General features: G+C 33.1%; 2 protein-coding genes across 3 annotated transcripts in view; one reads left to right on the plus strand and one right to left on the minus strand.

The window, feature by feature from the left end:
• The window catches only part of LOC125057091 (protein prickle-like), a 289,973-nt gene that overhangs the window by 244,696 nt on the left and 17,793 nt on the right, over positions 1-27,484 (minus strand). Inside the window, exon 2 of the mRNA XM_047660564.1 lies at positions 9,558-10,101. Within this exon, the coding sequence (XP_047516520.1) occupies positions 9,558-9,673 (116 nt within the window). The 5' untranslated portion in view covers positions 9,674-10,101. The remainder of the gene's footprint in view (positions 1-9,557; positions 10,102-27,484) is intronic.
• LOC125057094 (solute carrier family 22 member 1-like) overlaps positions 1-27,484 on the plus strand; it is a 35,044-nt gene that overhangs the window by 3,560 nt on the left and 4,000 nt on the right. Inside the window, exons 1-5 of one of the 2 annotated variants that reach the window (XM_047660567.1) lie at positions 15,626-15,748; positions 19,097-19,280; positions 21,170-21,347; positions 26,083-26,183; positions 27,140-27,291. In XM_047660567.1, the coding sequence (XP_047516523.1) occupies positions 19,123-19,280; positions 21,170-21,347; positions 26,083-26,183; positions 27,140-27,291 (589 nt within the window). In that variant the 5' untranslated portion in view covers positions 15,626-15,748; positions 19,097-19,122. Of the gene's footprint in view, positions 1-15,625; positions 15,749-19,096; positions 19,281-21,169; positions 21,348-26,082; positions 26,184-27,139; positions 27,292-27,484 lie in introns of those variants that run through there. The other variant, XM_047660568.1, reaches the window with a different exon arrangement.

Consider the following 27,484-nt stretch of genomic DNA (forward strand, 5'->3'; position numbering starts at 1 on the left):
GTTCGAGTACCACATACCCCTGCTACTTTCGGGCTGGGGATACACATATGCATTTCCTTGTCAGATATAAATTTTTTTTGCAACTAACCGATGCTTTTAAACATTATCCACTAATGGAATGCTACATTATCCTTAGTAATCTAAATTTATTCCCAAATTTTATTTATAAACGCAATCTCAATTAGCAGTTAGTTATAGAAGATGCACCATAAATTGCGAATAACCATTGAACTTATTGTCTTTTTATCAATGGCAAACAATTTTTTTTTTAGTATATTTTTTTTTTCTTATTTAACAGGCAAACGGGCAGAAAGCTCATAGACACTCACATTGCCAAAAGGCTCGCAAATTGCCGGTGTCTAAGAAATGGTAAGCTGTTTTCCCTTTTCTTCTTTCTCCTACCCTCTCTCTTCTCAACCCTAAGTCGAATTATCTCGGAAATACTTCAGTGAGTAGCTAGTTCCACATAGTGGTGATGCAAAAAAAGTTATATATACATTATCTAAGCATTGTATTTATGTCATGATCCTGTATCAAAAAGCCAGTATAATAATTCAACGGGTAAAGCTGCTTTAATGGCCACGTTTAAGGGGGTCGACTTTGACAAGCTTATGGCGGAATCTTTAAATTATGCCTACTTCAGATAAACGCCTCACGTCAAGTGCCGCCATTATATTTGAGAGGGAGCTTCGTGACGTCAGCACTCTGAGGCAGTTTTTGGGAGTCATGATCTTTTGACTTTTCTTTCAAAAAGCAATGAAATAGATAGCTGTTTTTACGAGAAAATGGTTTTTTGATTGCGGAGTTCTCTCGATGTCTATTTTCTACTTCGACTTTGCTGTTTAGAATAATTAAAGTAATTTAAAATTTTGTTGGTTAGGGCAAAACTCCGAGACTGCTGGACCAATTCCAAAATTCGAGTATTTTTTTAATTTCCCTGAACTCTCAGAAAAGATTTTGTGGCAAAAAAAACGGGGGGCAACTAGTTTTATATTTATGTATTTGCAATCATTTCCGTAGGTAAGTACGCTTGTTTTATATAGCTTTAGCTTGGATCCTGTTGGTTTGACGTCTGTTTACAAACAATCATTTAGTAATACTTTCGATTGCTCAATAAAAAGCAAAACCACACTTAATAACAGGAATTTATTTTAATTCAATAATTAAAATTGTTTCGTCAAAAGTTTTGCAAGAATTACTTACGAATAAAACCAGTTAAAATAAGTTTAACAACAGAATTATTGGTGACAAACAAATCCACCTTTATAAAGCTCCAAATCACTAATAAAAGACAGCTCTAATTGGTACAAGTAAAAAACAAACAATAAACAAGGGTCGACACAATCATTTTATCTCGCCGACACTGGCCGACACTGGCCGACACCCGGCGCCGGCTACCGACAACCCTGACGATGATAACGGGTGCTTAAATCCATTACCAGCAAACAAGTTTATCACAAAAGCTTTTAGAATAAAAAGATCGGAATGCCTTTTGTTCTGCAAAGCTTAGCTTTTAATCATTTCAGTATACATAATACATTGTAATATTATATTCGGAATTGATGATGAAATCCCTATCCACTGCAGTACATACACGCTTGAATACAAACAAATATTCACTGACTCACGTTTGTGCTCATCGTTTAATTTTTTTATAGAACAGGGGGCGAACGGGCAGGAGGCGCACCTGAGCCCATTGACACTCTCAATGGCAGAGGGCTCGCGAGTGCGTTGCCGGCCTTTTAAGAATTGGTACGCTCTTTAATTGTTAACACATTGTGTCGGATTTATCATAAAACTGTGATGAAAAACGACTCGTTGGACATTTTCAGCATCTCCATAGAGATCTTTCGCTGAGTTGTTTTAGCAACCTTTCAGTGTTTATTATTTTCTTTTGCCTTGTCATATTTTTTAAAGTCAAAGTCCCATTATAGCGTGGACGAGTATTTAGACCATAAGTTTGACACCAATTACAAAAAACTGAACTTATTAATATGACATTAATTGCATGCCTTTATATATGGTTAATTGTGCAGATTTTTCTAAATAATCGATCTAATTGTATCTTAGCAAATAAACGATTTTGTTATTATTCGTACCTAATTGCTATTTATGTTGTTACGTTGTACATTCGCGGATGCTTGGTGGACCCATACGAAATTACAAAAGGTCCCCTCGTGTGTTGTGTACTGCGATATCGCGGGCTACTAGATTTTGAAGTTGCATGGATCAGGTTAGTGCTTTGCCTTTTTAAGTTCTCTTGTCATTTTCACACGTGTATATTCTTTCATAAGTACCTATCTGATTGTCATCATTCAAAAATGTCTAATGTTTGAGAGCATAAATACAATTAAATAAATAACTATAGACTAAAGAAACATCGTGATATTAGAGCAGTGATGGATTAGTGGCATACGCATGCGACCCTCATCCCTGAGCTCGTGCATTCGAATCACGTCTTTGTATGAATGGAATTTTCCTTTTATTTTCGCAATTAGCTTACTCCTATGGTAAAGGCAAACGGTGTTCTTCACCATTCGAACAGTGAAATGCGCACATAGAAAGAAAGTCCATTAGTGAACTGCCGGGGATCGAACCTACGACCTCAGGGATGAGATTCGCACGCTGAAACCTAGACCAACACTGTTGATTGTGCTATACACGCAAGCAATGCTTCAAAATGTTAATTTAAATCTAAATACACAAGTTTACTTAAATTATTAGAGATTTAAGGAAAACAATATGAGATAATAAACACCGGGGAAGATTCATTTCTGTAAATAATGCAGTGAAATATGAAAATAAAGTTTATTACCTATTGTGAGGTCATAAGTAGCATAAGCTTACTTTTACGACTGGATAAAGAAACTGGATAGATCTTCGACTTAATATTCCTTTTAACGGACTTTTTTTTTATTGCAAATAGGTCCCGTAGGGTTTTGTTAATATGGATAGTTTTAAAGATATGTACTGATAGAAGAGAGGCTACAGTGCGTGGAACTCGGCGGCACTGTATTGATTCCGAACGATCTTCCGTTGTTTATTTAAAAGTCAAAATTTTGTGAAAAGTTTCAAGCCCATTCTTTTATTTTTCTATTTCTTAATTGTGTTTTGAATACCCATACCATTCCTATCAATATTGTCCTTATAATATTCAATTATAATGAAGGAAACAATAGTATTTTTTGCTTTCATTACTTTTGTCACAAAACCATTAAATATATGGGTACTTTTATTTAAATAACTCATAACAAATAAAGAGTATTTACAATTCTTTACCTACATAGTAACAATAATAGTTAAAAATGAAAAGAAATTTAAAACGATAAAAGATTTCACTTTACGATATCATCGAAACTAAAAAAGTATTCCACATTTCAATATATCATTTAAGATTTATATGTAAAGCTAACGGTGTCGTGTGTTTACCTTTTCATCTAGTCTACATAAAGATACGAAGATAAACATGATATTATAAGTATATAGGCCGCATCCAGTCCTCTATTTCTGTGTTTTATGGCCAGCAAGTGTGACAGAGGGAGGATAAAGTGGGAATATAGGGACAGTTTCACGTTCTGGAGTCGGCTGCGGAATAATAACCATTTTCATTGCACACGTGCGTCTATTTTTAGTCTAGGAAACAATACATTTTTATAGACTCATTAGTTCCTGGGACTCATATTATTATAGTGGTGAATGCTACTATATCATTTTGCTTTACTATTTATATGTAATAATAATAAAGCCTTTTTTATTTCCATACTATCTTTTACTTAAATTTTCTAGATGTCTGCATTATATAAGATCTATCAAATAACATCTATTTACATTTATAGAGAAACCTATAAGTATAGATTTTGAGGATACCTTTTGACACTATTTACTTTTCGCCATAAATCTCAAAAGCATTCCGAATTGCTTTCTCGAAGAAACTCGCGGAGATCACGTCTGTCAAAGCTTGTACAAACATTGTATCTTTTATCTTAAATCCTATACACAAATATAGAAATTACTGAGTGATTTATGATAGAGTGTGTTATTTATGCTCAGGCTTTCTTAGTTTTATATGCGTGGCGATTTCCTAAATCGTCGGAGTTACGCCCCGCGAGTATAACCAGACGTAGGCACTCCTTTCAACTGTTACATTGCATTCATTCGTTACATAGCGATTAACATTTAATTCATTCGCCTATATATATATATATTCTATTGTTGTATGCGAGTGGTATAGCGTAAAACTAAGCAATGTTTTCAAACCTTCAAACAAATATAATCGTTTAAAACGTGCGTATTTTTTAATAGACAATTATTTATTGAATAGTCTTGATTCGTTCCTAACGTACATACTACCTGACCACGAGAAGCCGATAAAATGCGCGGGATGTGGTCAAACCGCGACGATATGGCTGATAATCCTTTTGACATTTTTCCAGGATCTAGTAATAGGTAGAAAATTAATAAATGTTTAATTAATTATGTAATATGTATGGCTCAGTGTCTATACTCAATTGTTTCATGATACATGAAAAAAAGGCAGAAAAAAAAATGTAATAAGTGTAATGTTAAAGGTTTTTTTCTTGTAATGATATGGATGGATGTATAAAAAAGAAAGTGCACCAAAACTTACACTAGGAATCCTTGTGTCGTGGGCTGCTAGTCTCTTTTATTTCCAACATTAAATAATGTTTTTTAGATAAAAGTAAAAAAAATCAGTGGCGCTACAACCTCTTTTATGTCTTGGCCTCAGATTTCTGAATCTAATAGGCAAGTAGGGGATCAGCCTCCAGTGCCTGACACACGCCGTCGACTTTTTGGGTCTAAGACATGTCGGTTTCCTTACGATGTTTTCCTTTACCGTTCGAGCAAATGTTAAATGCGCCCATAGAAAGAAAGTCCATTGGTGCACAGCCGGAGATCGAACCTACGACTTCAGGTAAAAGTGTCGCAAGCTGAAGCCACTAGGCTAAGACTGCTCCCTCTATGTTTTTTAGATACTTGACGTAATAAATTCTACTTACAATTATATAATTAAACTACTGTTGCAGACGAATAGAAGAGGTTTTCGCGGCCTAAAGAAACTGTTCGAAACAAGCCGTGTAACGCCTGATAGATACAATGTGTCCAATCAATATTTTAAAAGCACCCAGTGGAATCTTCATAACTCGATTGTCAAGGGAAATGCAAAAAAAAAATCGAGTTAATGAGTTTTCGACTTACCAAGAACTTCGAGATACATATGTATGATTTAACTGCTGAAATTTCGAGTTACAGAGGCCCGATATCTAAGTTTAGAAGATATAGTATATGAACGCTACGTTAATTGTATGAAATGTGAAGTCTGCGAACCCCATTACAAGATTATCAATAAACCTTATATAACAGGCAAAAGACCAGATGTTTGCGGTCTGAGAATTCATTTCTGGAAGTGAAATTGAAATAGTCTTACGTGACGTTGCGCAGGTGGAGACTTTTGTCAGTTATTACACACCATACCACGCCCTTTAATACATAAAGGTAATATTTTAGACGCTCGTGAATTGTTAGCTTAGGCATGAATTTCCATACCTTGGAGGTGAAAATCTAGCTTCCAAAGTTTAAAACATTTTTAGCCTAATAAAGATGATTAGGTCTAATTGCAGTTTTGCAGTGGTTTTCTGTCTTTTTTTATTACAACTAAAACGCAGTTAGATAGAAGAAGACAAAAGAGTTTAGTTATAATAGTGTAACTGATTTTTGAATAAGGAACTTATAATTTGAATTACTTCTAATCTTCAAATTTATATCTATTCGCTAACTTTCTAGTTTAGGTTATAAAACACGTTCAGACAACGGAATGTTAAAAGTACCCGCTCTCTACTTGACCGTATTAAATGAAGAGCTGTTCGAATCGTCGACCACCAGTCACTTTCCGAGCGGCTGATACCTTGGTGTTTCGTGGAGATGTTTGGTCTCTTTGTATTTCCTTCGGCTTCGACTATGGAGAGTGTTCAGAGGAGTTGTTCGTAATACCAGCAGCTGAGTTTTATCATCGGACTTAAGGCCGAATACGAAATCCCGCCTACATCACCTCGACGTCCGACTATGTGGCTAGTTGACCCACTGATGTATTTACGAACCAATTTGACTTAAGGTCCTTCAAGAAAAGCCGGCAACGCCCTCTCGAGCCCTCTGTCGTTGAGATCCATGGGCGGAGGTCCCACTAAACATCGGCCCGTTTTCCCCCTGTTCTATAAAAAAACTAGAAAGTCTTTGCGAGACATTGCTACGTCGATATTGTCTTGATATCACATGAATAAAGCATTATATTCCATTAATAATACACAACTGTAGAACAAAATTATAATTGTAGAAAAAAATAGATTCCTAAATAAGAAGAACGATAAAAAGGTGTTATATACGTCACATAACCGATTAGAACTGAGAATCTAACAAAAAAGTTAATTACCATCGCTACTCTGTGGGTTCCCAATTACCACCCACCGCACGATTATTTCAATCATAAAAGAACTACGGAAGATCATTTGCATACGTATGATATGAGCAGGTCGTGGGAAGGTCATGAGGTCGTGTTAGGGTTGACACATTTTTTTGTCGACAAAAAACATTATGTTGACAGTTGGAATTGATTGACAAAATTAATTTATGTTTACGATAAATTAAATGAAGAGTTGATTAAATAACTTGATAATCCAGTAAATAATTTGAGTAATGTAATGTAATTTTTTCACGTATTATAGAAGTATTATTTAATTGTGGAGAGCTACAATCGCTTAGCCAAATATATAAATACATCACTTTTAAGTCAGAAATTTAACAAAACACTAGGCCTGAAGATATTTTCAAAACCTTGTCTTATAAATTCGTAATATCTTATCTCTTTTATTTAATCTAAAGAGTTACAAGTCAATTCTGTAACAATCTTTTAGAATATTATTTAGTTCCACATCTGAGCGTTATTAAAGGCAGTTTTTGTCGCGCACGAGCACTGGAACCAGCTGTCCACTGAAGTATTTCTGAATCAATTCGACTAAGGGCCTTAAAAGGCCAGCAACGCACTCGCGAGCCCACTGTCATTGAGTGTGGTTGGCGGATACTTAACATCAGATGAGCCCTGCTCGTTTGGGAGCATTCAAGTATTACGTCACGCAATTTTTGGAGATTATTGACCCCCCCATGTAACGCGCCGTAACGTTTTTCTGTACCCAATAGTAAAACGTTTCGTGACCACCCAGTGACTTTTATACCTAAAAGTTACCATTATGTGGTGTAAAGTACTGGTAAGTCGAAAATAATATTAACAATAACGCGTAATTCAATCCCCGCCCCGCGTCGTAACGTTTTACAAAAGGTAAAACGTTACGATGCGGGGGGGGGGACCCAAAAAATTCGTTACGTAATACTTGAACTTTGCCCCTGTTCTATTAAAAAAAATGTGACGTCAAATAATCCTACTTCGTTTCTTTTAATCAGTTTTAATCTATAAATGGAAATAATCCATAAATAAAAATCAAAATGTAAAAGAAATATCAAGACTTCTTTATAATTTTATCTTTCGTGTATGGTTAATTATTTTGACAGCCCTAGAAGAGTTGTAATTGTTATATCTAACAATGCATTACTATTACAAATCATAACAGATCGGAATCTTCATTGTTACGTTAGGAAGAGTTTTTGTAGTTGTTAAGGTTGGTTACCTATGGAACCATAGAACGCAATTTCATCTAACATTTGCAGGAAATGGTGTTTTGTGCCGAAGTGGTACGGCCGAAATGGTGTAGGCCTTTGCTTAACTAAAGGTTTTTTTCTAATATGCTCATAATTAATCACAAATTGTATAATTTCTGAAATAAATAAATTATAAAAGGGGGTACCTTTTATATCCACATAACTCTTCAACTTCGCTTAAATCGTAAATACATATCTAATGTCTACCGGCTTATACATTTTTGTAAAATAAAAAATAAATAAATCAGTGGCGCTACTACCTTTTTTGGTCTAGGCCTCAAAATTCTGTATCTGTTTCATAATCATTTATCAATCTAATAGGCAAGTTGGTAATCAGCCTCCTATGCCTGACACACGTCGACGTTTTGGGTCTAGGGCGAACCGGTTTCTTCACGTTTTTATTCACCGTTCGAGCGAATGTTAAATGCGCAAATAGACAGAATGATCATTGGTGCACAGCCGGGAATCGAACCTATCTTCTCAGGGATGAGAGTCACACTGAAGCCACTAGGCCAACACTGCTTTTAAAAATCTTAAAAATAAAATATTGACTATAAAAAACCAGTAGGGCTGTTTCGTGATAATATATATATCTTAATAGGCGAGTAGTTTAAGCTTCTGTAGACACAGAATATATAATAATATATAAAAAACGTTGTAATTTTTTACCATTTATTGACGTAAGTTTAGAAGGCAAGAGGAACAGAAAAGTGGAACAAAAAAGTACTAAGCTGAAGCCCAAGCAAACGAAAAAGAGGGAGATAACAAGATATTTTTTTTTAATATCTCACTTTTCTACTCCCCTGCCATTGTGTCCAGGGACCTTTGCACATCACACAGATAACAAGATGTTTAATGTGTTTAGATGTAAATGTATTTGAATTAAAGGCTAAATTATTATTATTAAGTTTAGAAGCAATTCTGGTAATCTAGTAGGTGTGCCGGTTCAAAGCACAGCCTAAATATAGAAAACTCTTGGTGTCAAATGAAAGTGGTTGCATTTGACATAATAGATAAGTTCGTATCAGTTAAAGGAGAGTGGCGAGTTCCTGTAATTACAGTTATCGTGCCTGACCCACATTCGGAATACATTCAGTAGAAAGCTCTGTTCGACGGGAAACTCTATTGCTGTTTTTAGAGCAGAAATTTAATTCTTAATGTTTGTATGTACTACATATTTTTATTTAAATACTATTGAGTAGACTTTTACACTCAGTTGAGGAGTAAAAAAGTGTGATTGCAGAGTGAGAAGTGAGAACGTATTCCTCAAAACTTTATTACAAACATCGTGGAAAACACTGGGCATGCTTTCCACGATGTTAATTTAAAAAAGGGTGCGTGTACTTATGTACGCGCGTAAGAAGTTATACTTATTTGGCATTATTAAAAATAGTTTTTGACTGCATGCAAATAATTAATTACAATTAAATACTCAAAGACTGGAAAAGGAGTCATTATGGTCAATAAAGTTCAGTTTACATTTGAAAAGTTAAATAAATAAATATTTATTATTATTCTCTTACATTAAGTGTAACATAAATTCTATAGTTATTCGAATGTTGTTTTTAAATTATGTCCAATGCCGCATCTTCCGTGGGCAACTTCATTCTGTTAATTTTGTGTCACGGTGCGCGCGCATCGTAAAATTTCACTCTCTTATAAATTTTTCATAACGCACCTAAAGAAGTATAACTTCAAAAAATTAAAAAAAAATAGTTATCCTTATAGCCGATCACTTCTTATTGTTGGCTGTGTACATCGGTTTTAACGAACAATTTCTTTACATACAGAACTGTCAACTAAAGCCTAGGATTAAATCAAGCGATACATACCTCTCATCTTGATTGACGTCAGCTCGGACCCAGGGTCCTACACCCCACTCGTCCTCCTCTGGCTTCGGCTTTAGCAAACCGGAAAGCCACGTGTATGACTTACTCCGCTTCATCATACACACATCACCTCATCACTAATCACTTAACATCACTTGCACTTCACTTTGTTAATGGATTCAAGAACATCTCAACTGTGTATAATCCGAATTATTTAAAATACTGATTGCTCAATCAACAATACTTCTAATTTTTAGGCACTTCTAAGAATGACAAAGTGTACAATCATCTGGTTTAATTGGTTTCATTCTGTGAATCAAATGATAACGGCCATTGAGTTTCTTTTATTCATGAGATTCTATGACATATTATGTCGTTACAATCGTTCTGATACTAAACATTTAGCATGTATCAAAAGAAATAACTATACACAGTTTGATGTTCAATGTGAAAGTATTTAATGGAACTGTACAATAATATTTATTGTATATATCACTTTCACCGTTGCATCACGATTTCTGTCACCTTTGGCATTTAACCAACACATCTGGAACAATATAAACAAGATATAATGACAATTTGAAAGTCCATTTACAACAACAGTATCCTGTTAATTAAAACACTTTCTATAGGATCTTCGCAGCCAAATTTACACCTCAATTATCATAAATCAGAAAAAGAAATATATCTAACTCCAAAATGCATTAGTAAATTACAACTTTATTTGTATTGATTAGTTAGACCAAGAGAATTGTCGTTTTTACAACAACTTTTCAAGCGAAATTAGAAACAACGCGACCACTTTCTATAGGATCTAAGCAGCCAAATTTACACTTCAATTATCATTAATCAGAATATACCAAAATACATGATTAAATTACAACAATATTTGTATTAATTAGTTATGTATTACCGACAGAATTATCGTTTTTACAAACTCCCAAGTGAAATTAGAGAATTATCACTATAAACTCTCGGTAAACGTAAATTAATCAATAAAGCTTTTATAAATTTGACGAGTATTTAAATGATCCTAATCCTTGGGATTGATTTCCTCCAGTTCAAATATTTATGCATGCTCTGCTTCTTCTCTTCTTCTTCTTGTGTGTATGTATTACCGAGACACACAAGATATTTTGAGTTTGAGTATGAAAATTATGTTTAAATTTTTTGATTTTCTATCCAAATCAGTTGTATGGACGTAGGAGCTATCTTTGAACTTACATACATCACATATATCGAAAATGTCTGTTAAAAGGGGTTAAAAGGTGTGGTTTTGAGCCGGTTTAAAACACACCTTTAAAAAAGACAGACAAATATTATATAGATTATAAGATATGTCCCCTAATTAAAAGGTATGTGTTTTAACCGGTTTAAAGAGACTGCGTATTTAAAAATATATAGATTATAAAATGAATACTGGAAATTAATTGTCTTTGGTATGATGGAACCCAATAAATAGTATTGTATAAGATGGCGTCCTTGTGTCCTGCCAACGGCCGCTACGCAACGTGATGGAATGCTACTCATAGGTCGCCATGGATTACTACTGTCACATGTGTTGTTCGTTGAATATTTAATTGAAATGTTGAGAATCTAAATTTATATATAGTTTTAGCGGTTAGTATTTTACTTTATATATTTACGTTGTAGTATTTCAACGTGAATTTTCAATAATTGACGTTTAGGGAGTAATGTAAATTCACGTATACCTTGTCCAGTTGTCAAGTTATATTTAAATTGCTTGGTAAACAATGGGTTGAGTAGTGTCGGAGATTAGCGGAACCAACAGAAAATAATGTTCGTGTATTACACTTTTCCCGTCAACCTTTATTAATTACATATAAATAAGATATTTACGTGATACAAGCTATAAAGGTTCATCGCAAAATATAATATGTTGTTAAGCGCAAAACTCGAAGAAGGCTGAAGTTTTTTATTAAATCTTTGAACTCTGAGGAAGGTTTTATGGGGAAAAATGAATAATTTAGTTCTTAATGTACTAAGTTTTTATCACGGAAAAGAAAAGTCCGATATAGCATAGCAATATGTTCCAAATGTTAATATGTAGCTCCTAAAAAGGTAGACAATTATCATATTAAGGCGAAAAGAAGTTTACAGGTTTTAATAAACTAAATTTTTCGTTTTGCCGATATCATCTTCATAAACTTCATGTTGAGCAATGTTACATCTTTTATTATGACAAGAATTAATGCTTCATTTTATAATAAAAGATCGTATAAACATGACTGATTTGTTATTCGGTAAATGAAGTATAAGCGCTTTAAGGTCCGGTTTTCGCATTCAAAAACAACGCATGTATGCGATTTGAATTATAAATGTATTTTTATTTCTGGAAAACAAGTAGCCGTGTCGATATGGGCGCAGAATTTTTGAAAATAAAATCCACATACACCATCAGGATAAATGGTGGTTTTTTAAGTGAAATTAAGAAATGGCTATTCTTCATTCCTTGCAACTTTGTAATATGTTACTTGAACGGAACATCTTAATTTTAAATAGTACGATACAAGTTTTTTTTTAATTTTTATAAACAATAAGTGGCAGCTTGCAAAAAGCTAAGTGTTAAAAATACACACTTAGTACTAACACTAAACTAAGCCTCAGGCGATCAACGGGCATTGAGCCTGTAAGTTTTTGTACCACAAATGATGAACGAGTTATGTCTTTAGATGTCAACATTAAAATTGTAATCTATAACATTCAATATTTTTATTATAAGAGACTAACAGTAGCGTACAGTCGTTTTACCCATTTTTTATTTATATAGGGGGCAAACCGGCAGAAGCCCTAATTGATTGTCAGTTTAAGAATTGGTACGCTCTATTCTTGAAGGGCCCAAAGTCGAATTGGTTCGGAAATACTTCAGTAGGCAGCTGGTTCCACAGAGTGGTGGTGCGAGGCAAAAACTGCCTAACCACTCAATTGTGAAACGACGGATGTCGAGGTGATACGGATGGAATTGCGTTGTCTGCATTGACGTCTGTATTAATCCGAACATCTTCTTCTTACGGTACAGAGAGACCACACACCTCGCCAAGGGATCAAGCCGCTTGGAAAGTGAAAACTATCTTCTCTATTCAACCGTCACTATCTAAGCTAGTAACAAACGGGTGACTTCATCATTTGATAGAGTAACAAGGCATTACTTGTGTTGTCAGAATAAATGCATATTATTTTATGATAACAGCTGATAATGTAATTCAATGCGACATTTGTTTAAAGTAGATTCCTCTATATGATTATTGTATTCATTGTCCAAATATTGTCCGAATTCTATAATTATAATTAATAATAATATGGTAATTATATTTTCGTACGCAAAATTCGTGTACTTCGTCAAGATTTTTTGTAGCCTCTTCAAGATTAATCTATATATAAAGTGTTGCTGTATTATAGTTAGAGATAACGATTCATAAGCGTGCAAAATCCGAGAGATTATCGCGTTCATACCAGTGAGTTACCTTATAATACCTTAGTTTAAACTACTCACTAGCATGGTAGAAAATTAAGTCAACATTATATTACAGCCATAATTATTGTATAGGCAATATTGAAATTCATGTGAAAGCGCACTCTCTTTTGTGAACTTTATTGTGAGCAAAAAAAATACTTTTCTTTTAACATGAATTGAACATCTACACTATGTCGTTAGATAGATAGGTATATAATTATCTACTAATATGAGGAAGGTGTTACTTTCTCAGCACTGTTGACATTTCTATCGTATAGGCTCAATCATCGCTCACTGGTAATTGTGTTTCTTGTATTACACCATTACCTTTAGATTATCGCTTACTTCATTTTAATACTCTGCTTTAATCGGAAACTACCGTCTTATCAACTTCCGCCCTCTTCTTCATAAACTTATTTTCCTAAAACTGTAAAAACAATCGTATTAAAAATTGTTTTTAGTCATTCTAAATCGAATTGCTCTTTTAAAAACTGTTAGTCCGTTTTTGCAAATTGTGTTTACTCTATGATAGAATGAATGGAACGAGATAGTTTAGTTAAAACCGTGCAACCAGACTAATTTATTTTGTTTTTTTTTTACCATAAACAAGGCGTTAAACATCATGTTTTTATTTATAATTCGATGACCGAACCGTTAGGAAACGATGACCTGGTAGAGAAATGCAACCACTACTATCGCTGTTGCTTGTATTATTTGAAAATTACGCAAAGAAGACTACACACATCAACAGGATAACACATAGTTAACTTGTTAGTTCCTTTACAGAGATTACTATACGTTAGTGAGGTACACCTACGCAACGTTTAAAGGTCGCATACAAAAATACCTACAACTCCTTGCAACTTTACAATTCCTTAAACGCTCTGAAATATAAAAATATATAATCAAGCTTTATTCTTAATGCACACTTCCGTTTCGTATATCTTACCTAATTATTTCTCTAACTCTGATATGAATTTACAATTGTATGCCTAATAGACTTTATCATATGTCATAGAAAATATTATATATACGAAAAATATTTGAGCACAAAGCAATGCCTTGTTATCGTCATCAGTGGCGTAACAATAGGATGGCAGGGCTGGCGTAATACCACGGGCCCCCGACCCAAGAGGGCTCCTGCGTAATAGATATTATCTTCTCTGAATGAATGTAAAGTCTCCAAACGCATTGGGCTAGCGTGGGCACTACAGACCATTCCCTCTCGCCTGAGAGGAGGCCTATTAGTGGGAGATATACATTATACAACGTGTAATTAAGTACGCTGAAAATCTCGAAGTTTATTAAAATTATTCTGAGTACAACGTGATGATTTTTACTGATAGGGCCCCATCAAAAGAATTTGCCACGGGCCCCAGATGGTATAGTTACGCCCACTGATCGTCATGTTAAAATTTAAATAATTGATACGAAACAAGTTATTTAACATCACATGCCTTTGCAATATATCGAACTAAATTTTGAATTTAATTTAAGTTTACTGCGTTTACTTGCTACTTGCTGGGCCGGTGACTGGCCATGCGTCATACTCGTGAACGGGTGCTACTTGTGGTGACTGGTCGGACTTGAATTCGTGTGTGCGGTGATGTTAGTTATTTCGACTATGGACTTGCGTGTTGTTCTCACGAGAATGTAAGTGCGTGCTCCTATTTCACCATGCCTCCTGCTGACAGAGAATAGACAAATCTTGGTTTTTAATTTATTTTATTATTATTAATTACTTAAGATGTCATGTGGAACATGGTAATAAATTAAACATTGAGTAAACCATAAAACTTGGTGATTAAAAAAGTTAATTGCCAGTTCTTCTCTTCCGTTCTACGCCCTTGATTTGAGAACTGGCAGTAAATGTAAAATTAGAAGCATTTCATATATATATTTATATTTTGACGTTCATAAGTGTACATACAAAACAAATTTAAAAAGTTTGGTCCCTGTGGCAGTGTGCCAACAGTGCCGGCAGTGTGCAGGCGCCAACTTAAAAACATTTAAATCATTAATTAGCGCCTGTGCACTTACACAGTACACTGCCACAGGACCAAACTTTTTAAATTTGTTTCTATTTCTATCTATCAATATTTAATTATTATTATATAGGTTTAGAATATTTAAATATATATATCTAATATATAAAATTCTCGTGTCGCGGTGTTTGTGGTTAAACTCCTCCGAAACGGTTCAACCGATTCTCATGAAATTTTGTGTGCTTTTTGGGTATGTCTGAGAATCGGAAAACATCTATTTTTCATTCCACTAAATGTTAAGGGTAGTCCACCCCTAAATATATATTTTTTATTTTTAGATATTTTTTTCTGTTTTTATTTTTTTCTGATACAGCATTAAAAATACATACAACCCCTAACTTTCACCCCTCTACGATCAACCCCTATTTTTTTATTATAAATTATATACATGGCAAAACGACGTTTGCCCAGTCAGCTAGTGTATATATATAAAGTATGAGTACAGAAATATTGGCAACATGCATATTAAAATCATTCACAATTCCATTTAACGCGGTTTCGCAATTGCCATGTAAATAGAGTGAAATTAGATAAGTGACATCGCGGTCTCCAGTTGCACCTGACATTATCTAGTTGTGGCTTATTGTGACCACAACTCACAATACTCTCAGTTGAACTGTGGAATGTTGGTCGACTAAACAGTGCTTGTGTGAAGCGATGTGCTTTAAAAATAGGTAAGTTTTTAGAAAAAATTAAAGATTTCCGTTAAATTTGCTCTATTCTAGTTTTGCACACTCGCCATATTGATGTCACAAATTAGGTTTTCATGTACTAAATATAACGAATATTTCAACTATGATAGCATTTAAATTAAGTCGAGTTGTTTGTTGTTAAAATTATCGATGTGAAGGATGTAATTCGTATACTAAAGGAAGATAAGTTCTAGTTAATTGTAATGGTTTATACAGTTCAATCTTAATTACCTGGTGTAAAGAATAGGCTACAATATGTTATTTTTGATTGTGGTTTTAACATTCAAATAAAAAAATCATAATGCTAAAAACCCGCCAAAACGCGTTTCTATGCAAGATAGCGTCGCTCCTATGATTGTAAACAAAAAACAAACGTCAAGTTTTGTATGCGTTTGCATTCTATTCAGGTCAAATTTTACATTATATTATATAAGGGCTTAATTTACGACGAAGCGCGTATTCAATGGTATCTCTATAGGACACATGAAAAAGAAAAATGCACATGAATCACGATAATATTAAATCAGTTTTACATCAGTTAGTACGAAAGTTAGGGATACAATGTGGACAGGTAACGTTTGTACAGTAGAGATTTAGAGGAAGATAACAGTCTGCTACAAAATTAAACTTCACAGCAGCATTACGATTAGACAATCAATTCTACTAATCCTGACCGTGTCGTGACTGAAAATAAATCTTTTTAATAATTTTTAGGAAATTTTTGATAATTTATGTTTATTTGCTACCACAACCCGTTTTAAAGGCACGTTACATAAATATGTCTTTGAAAAACACATTATTTTAACTTTGTCACTTTAGTTTTTTAATAATACTACTACTAGGTCTTTTTTTATAGACCAGGAAGCTTGTTACCGCCGCCCATAAACATAGTGTGCTCGCAAGTACGTTAGCGACCTTTATAAGGGCTAAGGTCCCTTACGTAAGCAGATTTATTACAATTTACCCCCCCCCCCCCTCCTCTTCAGAAAACGTAAGCAAAGCTCTCAATAGCTCTCAAGCTCTCAATAGTACATGAAAGTATTATTTTTTGTAAGAATCCTCGAAAATTCATTTCGTTTTCAAACATAGACAATATGTGCGTAAAATGTGCAAAAAAGTAAATAATTATTGTTAACGTAATCACCCAATAAGAAAATCAAAGACCTCCCCCCCGCCCTCTATAGTGCTTACGTCATATTTGAACGGCCTCTTAGTCGAATTGGTTAGCACCATTTAAAGTCGTTCAAACGATTATTTTCTTTACATTTATTAAATGACGTCAAATTAATAAATTATATAGGACCACACCGATCCATACAAGTTAATTAATATGCAAACTGCGCCGACACCAGTTTGTAAATTTTATGTCCCTGCATTTAGTACGAAATTAATCGTAAATTAGTATCAACTATTGAGTTAAAGACATTTATTGGGATCTCAATTTTGATTGAATCTATAAAATCAAAAGATTAAAATTGGACTATAACAATACGATTTCATGATGTTCTAAAACGGTCTCCTGCTTAAAAGATTCCCACTAAACACCGTTAACGCGACAATACAGCGTATCAGCCCTGCGATTCTGTAACTCACTTTTCGAACTCACACAACGGTTTTCACAGCGGCGGTCGCGATCAAATCAGTCGTAAAGCAGGAATTTTACAATTTGGTATTCTGATAAACAATAAAAGTGAGTTACAGAATCGAAAGGCTGTGCTGATTTTGAGGCGAATAAATACTTTTCTGTATCAAACTCTTTTGCTTTTGATAAATCTGTGAAGGCTGCAAATCTGGAAGGAAGAAAAACTAGCACTTACTTTAACAACTTTGGTGCATAATTTGATGGTATTATACAAGACTAAAAAGCATCAAACATCACCATTTGATACGTGAGTACAACAAATAAGTAAAAAGGGACAGTATGAGTTAGCCGTCTCATTCGCTCATAAACACAAGTCATATTTTTTTCATTGAGTTTTAAGAGCGAAATAGCAGTGTCCAGTGTTTTTACGCGGTTTCTATTCTTGTTCTTAGTCTAAGGCTGGGTATGAGGAATAAGAACTAAAGCTGCTATAGATTACTAGATAGAATAAATATAGATTAAACATAGACTAATATTGATTGTTTTGTTTATATTTTAATGGAAATCAACAATTTTAAATAACACGCATGTAACGCTATACCACATAATCTGCATTTCGCAACTTATAAGTCCCTTACGTTGCATGGTGTCAGCATTTGTTGCCTCGTGGAACATCATTTTTTTATATTTTATGTACATTCAAATTCTAACTTCGGATTGTTTAGCCGTAACCTTTGTGTTAACGTAACTAGTTTCAAATATTTGTTTTTTTTTAACCTTCGGCTGTGGCCTTCGCAATTCGCACTCAGGCTTCTATAAGTTTTGTTTGTTAAGTGAGATAACTCCTGTTGGCTATGGTAGAAGTTTTGATCGGCTTTTGTTTACCAGGTAAGCGCGAGAAACAGAAGATCAACCAATCAAATAAAACGTATTTCTTGTAGAAAGTAATGTTAAGTTAGTTTATTTACATATTAAATGCGTCATGGACTTCGTACATAACTTTAAAATTACTTAATATTTATGGTACATTATTAGCACTTATGGTTACGGTCGCTAGGTTTTAATTGGTATATCTTTAAGGTACAAAAGATAACAGAGCGAACAACCGTGCTATAATAGTATAATACAAACCGTTTAGACGTAAACTTGTCTATGAATTTACTTTTAATTTTTATTTGAATATGCGGTTAAAATAATACATACATATATATATATATATATCGGTCGGTCGAGGAGGACTATGGGAACGACCATTGTGACACGAGAATTTTATATATATAGTTAATATAACGATTGTATTAAATTGACATTTGCACAGATTTTAAATGTAAATTGACTTCATTGGGTAGTGCTTAAAACTGTGCTATGTTTTCGTGTGAACATAGTCTACTAGCGTCTTTATACTAAGTTAGTCCTAATATAGATACAGAAATAGCAACCAACGCGGAGATTCGCGGACCACGCGAAATTGATGCGTTATATGAATAAGAACATCTTTTAATATTTTTTTCTTTTTGTCTATTACTCTACTTATGTTGTCTGTTTCATATATATTGTTTATCTATGTTATGTTTTGGCTTTTTATTTTGTTTAATTTGTTTTATAATAAAACAATTTTATTATAATAAATGTATGTTAGCTGTAAGATTATATCAGAACATTTACAATTTACATAGTTAAATCTTTATCGATTGTGCGATAAATCCTCATAAAATCTATTGTTTATATTACCGTTATTCTTGTTTCAGGATTTCCGAACGAATAAATTTTAAATATGAGTGAAGACAAAGTGCAATTGGACGATGTTCTGGGCACTCTTGGAGCGTTTGGTCGGCACCAGGTCATCACACTGTGCTTGCTGTCATTGGTATACGCCACAAACTCTATGTACAATGTGAATTATGTATTCGCTATTGAGGATGTAAATTATAGGTATCTTTAGCTTTTTAATTTTTTTTTTACCTCATTTATAGACTGAATTAAATTCTTTGCGCGGTGTGAATTGCGAATATTCTATATTAGATACTATACTAGTCCGAGCGTTGGAATGGTCAGTTGGGACTTACACGCTTAACCACTAGTAGTAAATATTTTCTACTACGGAAACTACATAAATAATTATTTATCACAATATTCCAATAGTCCTACCGATCCCTACGTTTTTGTATGCAAATTTGATGTAGTTTTAAAATCCATAGCGCTGATGTCTTAACTTTGGAATCGCGCGGTATAAAATATTATTAAGATTGGAATTGGATCGGAAGTTACAGAGTGCCTGCTCATGGCTTCTCACGACTGGACATTTATTTTCGTTGCAAACATAAAATTTATTTAGTAACACTTTGTTGCATACAGTCAGATAACATAAATTATTAAGGAAATTATTAACGTGCGGCCTTATCGCGAATTATCGATCTCTTCCAGGCAACAATTGTAAGGAAAAAGAAAGGCTTAGGGTAAAGTGCAAAGAGTGCATTACTAAATTTAAAAAAAATTACTGATAAAAATGTAATACTATTACAAAACCAAAATAACAAAAAATTAAGAGTCAATGACAATGCTAGGTTGTAAAATACATAAAAATTTACATAAACTAATACAAAAACAATACAAAATGATTATACACATGAAAAGGTATAGATATAGCTTTGTTATAAATTGTACATTTACTATTATCGATTTTTCATATTACATAAAACTTAATTTTATTTGAGTTTTACTATTATTTAATCAATTTAAAATGCCAATACTCCGTATAACGAGATATTGATAACAAGCCTATAAATTAATTGTTTCGCGTTTTCAACAAAAAATTTAACCTTTATCGTAAGGTATGTTGTTTATTAAACCCGTTTTTCGTTAAAACAGTAAAAGGAAATATAGATATTATATATCTACGATGAATGAAACTCCAGTGTGAAATTGTTGTTGTTGTTTCGTAAAAGTCCTTCAAAACAAATATTCTAATCTGATTCCTAATTAAAATCCGAAAATATTTCTTCTTGTAAAAATTCAAATGACAAGCCGCACCTTTTTCTACAGACTATCGAACTCTCAATCAATTAAATAAAACTTCAGTTTTGACACGTGACAGATAATTAACAGTTTAAAAGAAATATAATTATTTCTTTTCTATATAGTAATTTAAGATGTTTTTATACTAATTAAATATTTGCGTGTTCATTATTTACGCAATATTTGACGGCTATGTTTAATTGCTTATTATCATAACACTATAAACTTAAAACTTAAATATTCAGATGTATTCTTCTGACAACAAATATCATGTTAACTGTAGAGTTTTTTTTTGTTCAACACGCTTATCTCAGTGACTGTATTTATCTGAATGGACAGTCAATTTATCAAGGACGACTATAGGTTATATACATAACAACCAAATAATATATTTAAAAAAATGTGTGCGTGTACTAGTGTACACACGTAAGAAGTAAAACTTCTTAATGACCTTAGTTTTCGAAAAATGATCTACTATAATATGAAACTTTACAGAAATTGGTTAAATATAGTTAAATTAGATAAAGTTAACCATAAGGATTTTTTATCATAGACATGAATACAAATAATACAATTATTTCATTTTACCTTATTACTACTAAGATTATTACAGAATTTCATTAATTGTAATAGAATTATTACTATCATTGTTATCGTTATTATGTATTTTTTGTTATTAATGGCTTCGAATCAACCGTGGTAAAAATGTGACGCGTAACCGAAAAATGTGACGGTAATTTTTTTCCAATGCCGATAAAGAAGTTTCACTTCAATAATAAATAATACAAAAAGCATTTAATTTCCAGATGTAAAGTTCCAGAATGCGATATAGGCGACAATTTTAGCGCGCCATGGTTGTCAGAGCTGGATATCAAACAATGCTATCATCATCCACCCTTGCAGGGATGCACTGGTCTGAATACAAGCATCAGCGAAACGTGTACTGAGTGGCTTTATGATGTACCGAATAGCTTTATAGCCGAGGTAGCAAATGTTATAAAAGCAGTATATTTAAGATTCTTTTATTATAAGAAATTCAGCGCAAGGTCTAGCAAAAATTAATTTAATTTTGACAAACAGTTCGCGCCGAGTCTCGCCTCTAAATCTCACCCTAAGTCCTCATTATTAATGACTTCAATAGAAAAAAAACATGGACATTACAACTACTACAACTACTAGTGGCCCCAGATTCAAGTATTATTTCCTTGATATTTTTCTTTGTAAGCAAGTAATTGCTGGCAACACGCCATCGTTTGGACTAAGGAGCTGTTTCCTCACGATGTATGAGCACAATAGAAAAATTGGTGCACAACCGGGATTTGAACCATGACACTACAATACAGTACATTTATGTATCCCGCCCTAAGTGGGTATTTTTAAAAAAATTTACGTCATGGCTATCAAACTTTTAATCACCATAGTAAAAAAAAAAAAGGAAAAAAATGATTTAATCACATAGGTAACATAACACTTATATTACACTTATGCACACTTATGACTAGTCAGTAAAGAAATACACATTAATGCTTCTAATTTTACATTTACTGCCAGTTCTCAAATCAAGAGCGTAGAACGGGAGAGAAGAACTGGCAATAAACTCGCCACTCTTTTTAATCGCCATTTTTTTGTTTTACAAAATGTTTGTAAGGAGCTGCAACCATTACACCATGTCCCATGTGGCATTTTAAGTAATTAATAATAATAACATAAATTAAAAACCAAGATTTGTCCTCTATCAGCAGAAGGCATGGTGAAATAGGAGCACGCACTTACATTCTCGTGGGAACAACACGCAAACACATAGTCTAAATAACCAATATCGCCGCATACACGAATTCAAGTACGACCAGTCACCACAAGTAGCCCCCGTTCACGAGCATGACGCATGGCCAGCCATCGGCCCCCTAAGGGGAAGGTGATTAAATTTTTAAAGGCAAGGTGCCTATATAGCGCGGGCGAGTATTTAGATTTTAGACCATAAGTTTGGCAAAAATTATAAATAACTTAACGTATTATTGTAACATTATGATAATTAATATGAGATTTACATGTCTATTTTTATATGCCTTATTGTAGTCTAGTCGACAAGTTGAAAATGGAACAAAATAGAGATACTACTCTTAAAATTATGTGCGATAGCTCATTGGATCCGGAATGACGTCTAGAAAAATGTGCTAAAAGCGTGTATTAGCACATAAAAAATTGCAAAAGTTATAGACAATTAAAGATGAAAAAAAATGGTATTTAGTTTTTTGCCAATATTTAATGAACTATTAATATTTAAGAAATTTCAAATAAAGATTCTGAAAGAGGAGGAAATTTCCAATTCTAAAAAACTCTTAACTCCCGAAACTCTATCTCCATTATTTATAATGTTAATTTAACGCTGAAAATAGGTCTAATAACTTTTGCAATTTTTTATGTGCTAATACACGCTTTTAGCACATTTTTCTAGACGTCATTCCGGATCCAATGAGCTATCGCACATAATTTTAAGAGTAGTATCTCTATTTTGTTCCATTTTCAACTTGTCGACTAGACTATTGTGCGGATTTTTATAATTAATCAATCTGAACGTACCGCTATCATTTCAAATAAAGGAATTATTAATTTATGTTGTAATTCAATACATTTTAGACATATATCACGTCTCTGAATCTGAGGATTAAATTAGTAAATTACCGAAATATGGTGCACGAATAACGTACATTTGGCAATTTAATTCCTTTGTATAATAATTGGTAAAGTAAGTCTAAATAAAAGACTTTTAAAATTACAAAATAGCCGTTTCAATCAGCGCCTGGTCACGATTTTCGTTCGAAGGAAGAATTATCTCAGAGTTCGCGAGAATAGTATAATTATCTTACCCTCACACGTGGCTCCAATAATACATATTTCGCTCAAACAAGTGTATAGTGAATAACTGTTTGTACTTTGTTGAATACTGGCGAATATTTTTAATATATTATTATTTATAAATATATAGAGCCCATAATTAATAATGAATCGTGAATTTGCAAAGAAAGTGGTACATTCAGATTGATTAATTATGAAAAAGCCGCACAATCAGTCATATAAAAGACATGCAAATGTAATATTAATTATCATAATGTCAAAATAAAAAGAACAGTTAACTTATTTATAATAATTGCTGTCAAAACTTATGGTCTAAAATCTAAATACTCTCCATGATGCACAAATTCAAAGGTGTATGTTGGTTACAAATGGCAACGAGGAAGTTTAGATACACACAAATATTAAATTTACCATTAAAGAAAGATAACATTTAGAACCTTTATTTACATGAAACGAAATTTTAGTTCCATGAATAATCTAGAATATATTTTTCTTTATTATTATCAAATTTCTAATTAATGCTACTATTAATTCTATAATATTTCTCATTGTATAATATTTTATCGTTAAAACATATAGTATCATATTTATAACACTTGCTACTGATATCTGATACACGCAGCCACCGCGCAATCTACATTTCATTCGAAAAAATTTTGGGTTTACTCCACATATACCTCGAAAATAATAAAATTGTGTATTATACCCCGTGATTGGAAAGTACACCTTTTACACGATGATATCGCAGGCATATGCTCTGCTGTAATGATAAGATTAGCCAGGAAAGAAGACAATTCTGTTAAAATATTGAATTAGTTCCAAAGAACGCATTGTTGCCTAAATATTATGCAACATTTCCTTCTTGTATTAAAGTCCATATTCGGCGACAAATTGATAGGCTAAAAACAAAATTTATACCTCCTTTACGATTTTTGAAATTGTTTAAAAATGAAACTTTCTAGATGCGATATTATACTGTTGATCCTCGCGGGAACAGATCTTTACAGTAGCACTAATCCGGTATGTTTATGCATATCGTTGAACGAAGGTATTCAAGCGATATGCTTTACGCAAGTATGTGCTTATTCCGCTATTATGACAGTAACTTGTTTTCATATAACCAGATATTACCTGAGATGTCTAAGTATCAAGGAGTATATCGTTAAATAATAGGTACAAGACTGGTATTGAGGGCACTAGAGATTTTATATTTAAAAAAATTATATACTTTACTAAAAAATTTAATAACATAGTAAGTAATTCACGTACTGTCCAATAATGTTTACGCAGAGAAAGAGAAAGAAGAGTGTACTAAACATTGTCGACCGTTTTAGTTAATATTGTCTCGACAACACATTTTAGTTAACGAAGTACATCGGTTAGCGGACATTTGTTATCTGTTGAGTGAACTGACAAAAGTTCTATTATTTGTTATTGCCTATAATAGTTAGCTAATTTTTTTAAATATCTTTACCTTTCCTAAATTAATTTCTTATAAGTTTTTGTTTTATGTGTGAATTTTTTTGTAAAAAAAATATATTTAGTAATTCTTACTTAAAATGTTAGATAAAGCCTAAAAATTAGAGTCTGGCTAATGAAAGAAGATAACGAAAAAGCGCGGCAAATTAAAAAAAAAATAGTATGGTATCCCTAAAAGTTTGATATATTTTGTGGATTAATATTTTTTACATTGATAGTTACTGTATTTCTATGAAATTAAATACTTTACGTATTTAGTATTTTACTATTGTTACTTAAAATGAATATGGTGGAAAATGGATTTGCATGGAAAACTAAAACTATATTTAATATTTGTTATAAAACTTTATTCGGAATAATCCAATCATGCGAAAGAAACAAAATATTCTATCAAATAAAACAAAGTTTAGGTTAACCTGTTAACTATTCGGAAAAAATATATAATAGAAATAAAAATGAGTAATTGCATGAAGTGTCAAGACAACAAATCATACTAACCCATTGATATATAAAAAAACACAAGATGCACAATCAACGTCTAAAAAACGTCCTCAAACAATGAGCGCAACATTCTAAATTGTGCACTCATTTCAAATAGTCTCGCGTCTAATAAGTGGAGTCGATGTTATTTATTTGTGTTTTTTTTTATAAATAAATTTATGTACTTTTGAACTTTTTTGTGTGTAGTTTTTGACAAATATATTTACGCTATATAAAGTGTAGGTCAGGGTAGCCAATTTAACATTTTTTTTTATAATTTAAAGAAAAAACTTTTTAACCGGATTAAAGTTATGTATTATTATAAATTTCCAACTATTTAACATCCAACACCTTTTGTCTTTAGTCACCGTGACCACGCACGCTGTAAAGCACCCGAAAAGTCGCATAAATTTAAAATTATGTTAAATAGTTGTAAATAAAAAAGTAATGTTCGACTCCACTCAATACCTTGTCCTACCGACCACGGTCGGTCGTAAAATTTTATTGCTTTAAGTACGTATACACTGCGTTGTAATAACAACTTTAAGCAATTCGCGTAAGGTTGATTTTGCAATAATATATGCTTGTAACATATACTGTTATAGACATACTGTTATAGAAAGGGACAGAAATAGTGTTTCGGGACACTTTATTTTTATTTTATTTTAAATATATTTATTCACAAAAAAGTTACACCTTAAATCAAACCATGCCCCACAAAACTGCTTACGCAGTTTGACTGCAGGTGCTTCGAGCGTTACTTTTATTCGAGACTATGCATCTTGGGTTTTTTGTATATCAATGTACTAACCTAAGAAATTCAATGACATTCTGTGTTGCCATCCGAAAGTTTTCAAATAATTCAATTATCTTCTTTCATTAGTCAGACTCTATATGATTTTAGTTTGGATTGGCCTGCGAAGACTGGAAACCACCGCTAGTTGGCACAGTTCACAGTTTTGGTGCCATGATCGGATTGTTACTACAAGGGCAGATCTCAGACAGGTTTGATATGGACTTGATTCTAGAAATTTAAACAACAGCACTTAGAAGTTTAATTGGTCACTCGCATGGGTTTTCAATGAACCGACGAGTACATATCTAGGGCAAGTTTTACTGTAATTCAAGAACACACGGTGAATCAACTCTTAAGTCTTGATCATCGCCGTTCAGTATAGTGCTCCATGGAACTACAGAATTTTTTAGTTTGTGATACAAAAAAAAACAGAATCTAAATCTCAATTCATTTCATTCATCCTGGTTGAAGTAATTTTGGGTTAAAGCTTTCCTGGCTGTCACCACACTCTCAGCGAACATATCGATGTCAATCTTTAAGTTATTAAATTTGTTCGCCGCTCTAACCATGAAGTTGTTCCCTCTATAATTTGTGTTTACTTTGGGTACCTACATGTAATAGGTTCATGATTCTAAGTGATTTACTATGTGTTCGAAGGTTTATTTTGCTTACTAGCTCAATCGACCGCACCCGTAGCAATTTTCATGAGGTATATAGCGTCCGCAATATGACGTCGTATAGATAATGGCAACATGTGAAAATGTTTTCACCGGGCTCTGTAGTCAGGCAGCGAAATTTTGGCCTTAGATTCCAAGTGTTTAAGAAATTTATTTTGAATATTTTCGATTCGATTATTGTAATAGCATACTGAGGGTTCCAAATTTGCGATGCATACTCTAAGTTGCTTCTAACATACGAACAATATAGAATTTTCAATGTTTATGTTTTGCCCTTTACATCTTCCCTAGAAAGTTTAATATGGGTTCATTTAAGCGGAAGTTAAATAGGCATCTCCTGGACAGACGTGCCCTCCAATAGGCCACATAGTAACTTCAGATGTGATTGTATCCAAACGTCTGTCCAGTTCTGTATAAAAAAGCAACCTTAGAGTTGGGAGTTGCACTGCTCACGATACTTTATAGACGATTTAAAATTTTTTTATTAGATTCGGACGTAAGACTGCAGCCGTATTCGCGGGAACTATGGGCGCTATTTTTGGGATTAGCAAGAGTTTTTCTACGTCCTTCTGGCTTTACATCGTCCTTGAAGGATTGGAAGCCGCTATTGGAGATGCTCTTTCGCCAATGTTTATGTTAAGTGAGTATATGAAATCTTTACTAGCTATAACCTCGTTAGCAAATTATGGATTAATAGTGATATTAGCCGTACGTTCCATTCTAAAGGTTTTTGAATCAATGTACTCAATGTGTAAAGAAAGTGGAAACTTATTTATTTATTTACTTTGACTTTAAAGTAAAAATGTTTGATGTAAATAAGTAAAAAAACAATT

This window comes from Pieris napi, chromosome 16 (genome assembly GCF_905475465.1).
Source record: "Pieris napi chromosome 16, ilPieNapi1.2, whole genome shotgun sequence".
NCBI classification, from domain to species: domain Eukaryota; kingdom Metazoa; phylum Arthropoda; class Insecta; order Lepidoptera; family Pieridae; genus Pieris; species Pieris napi.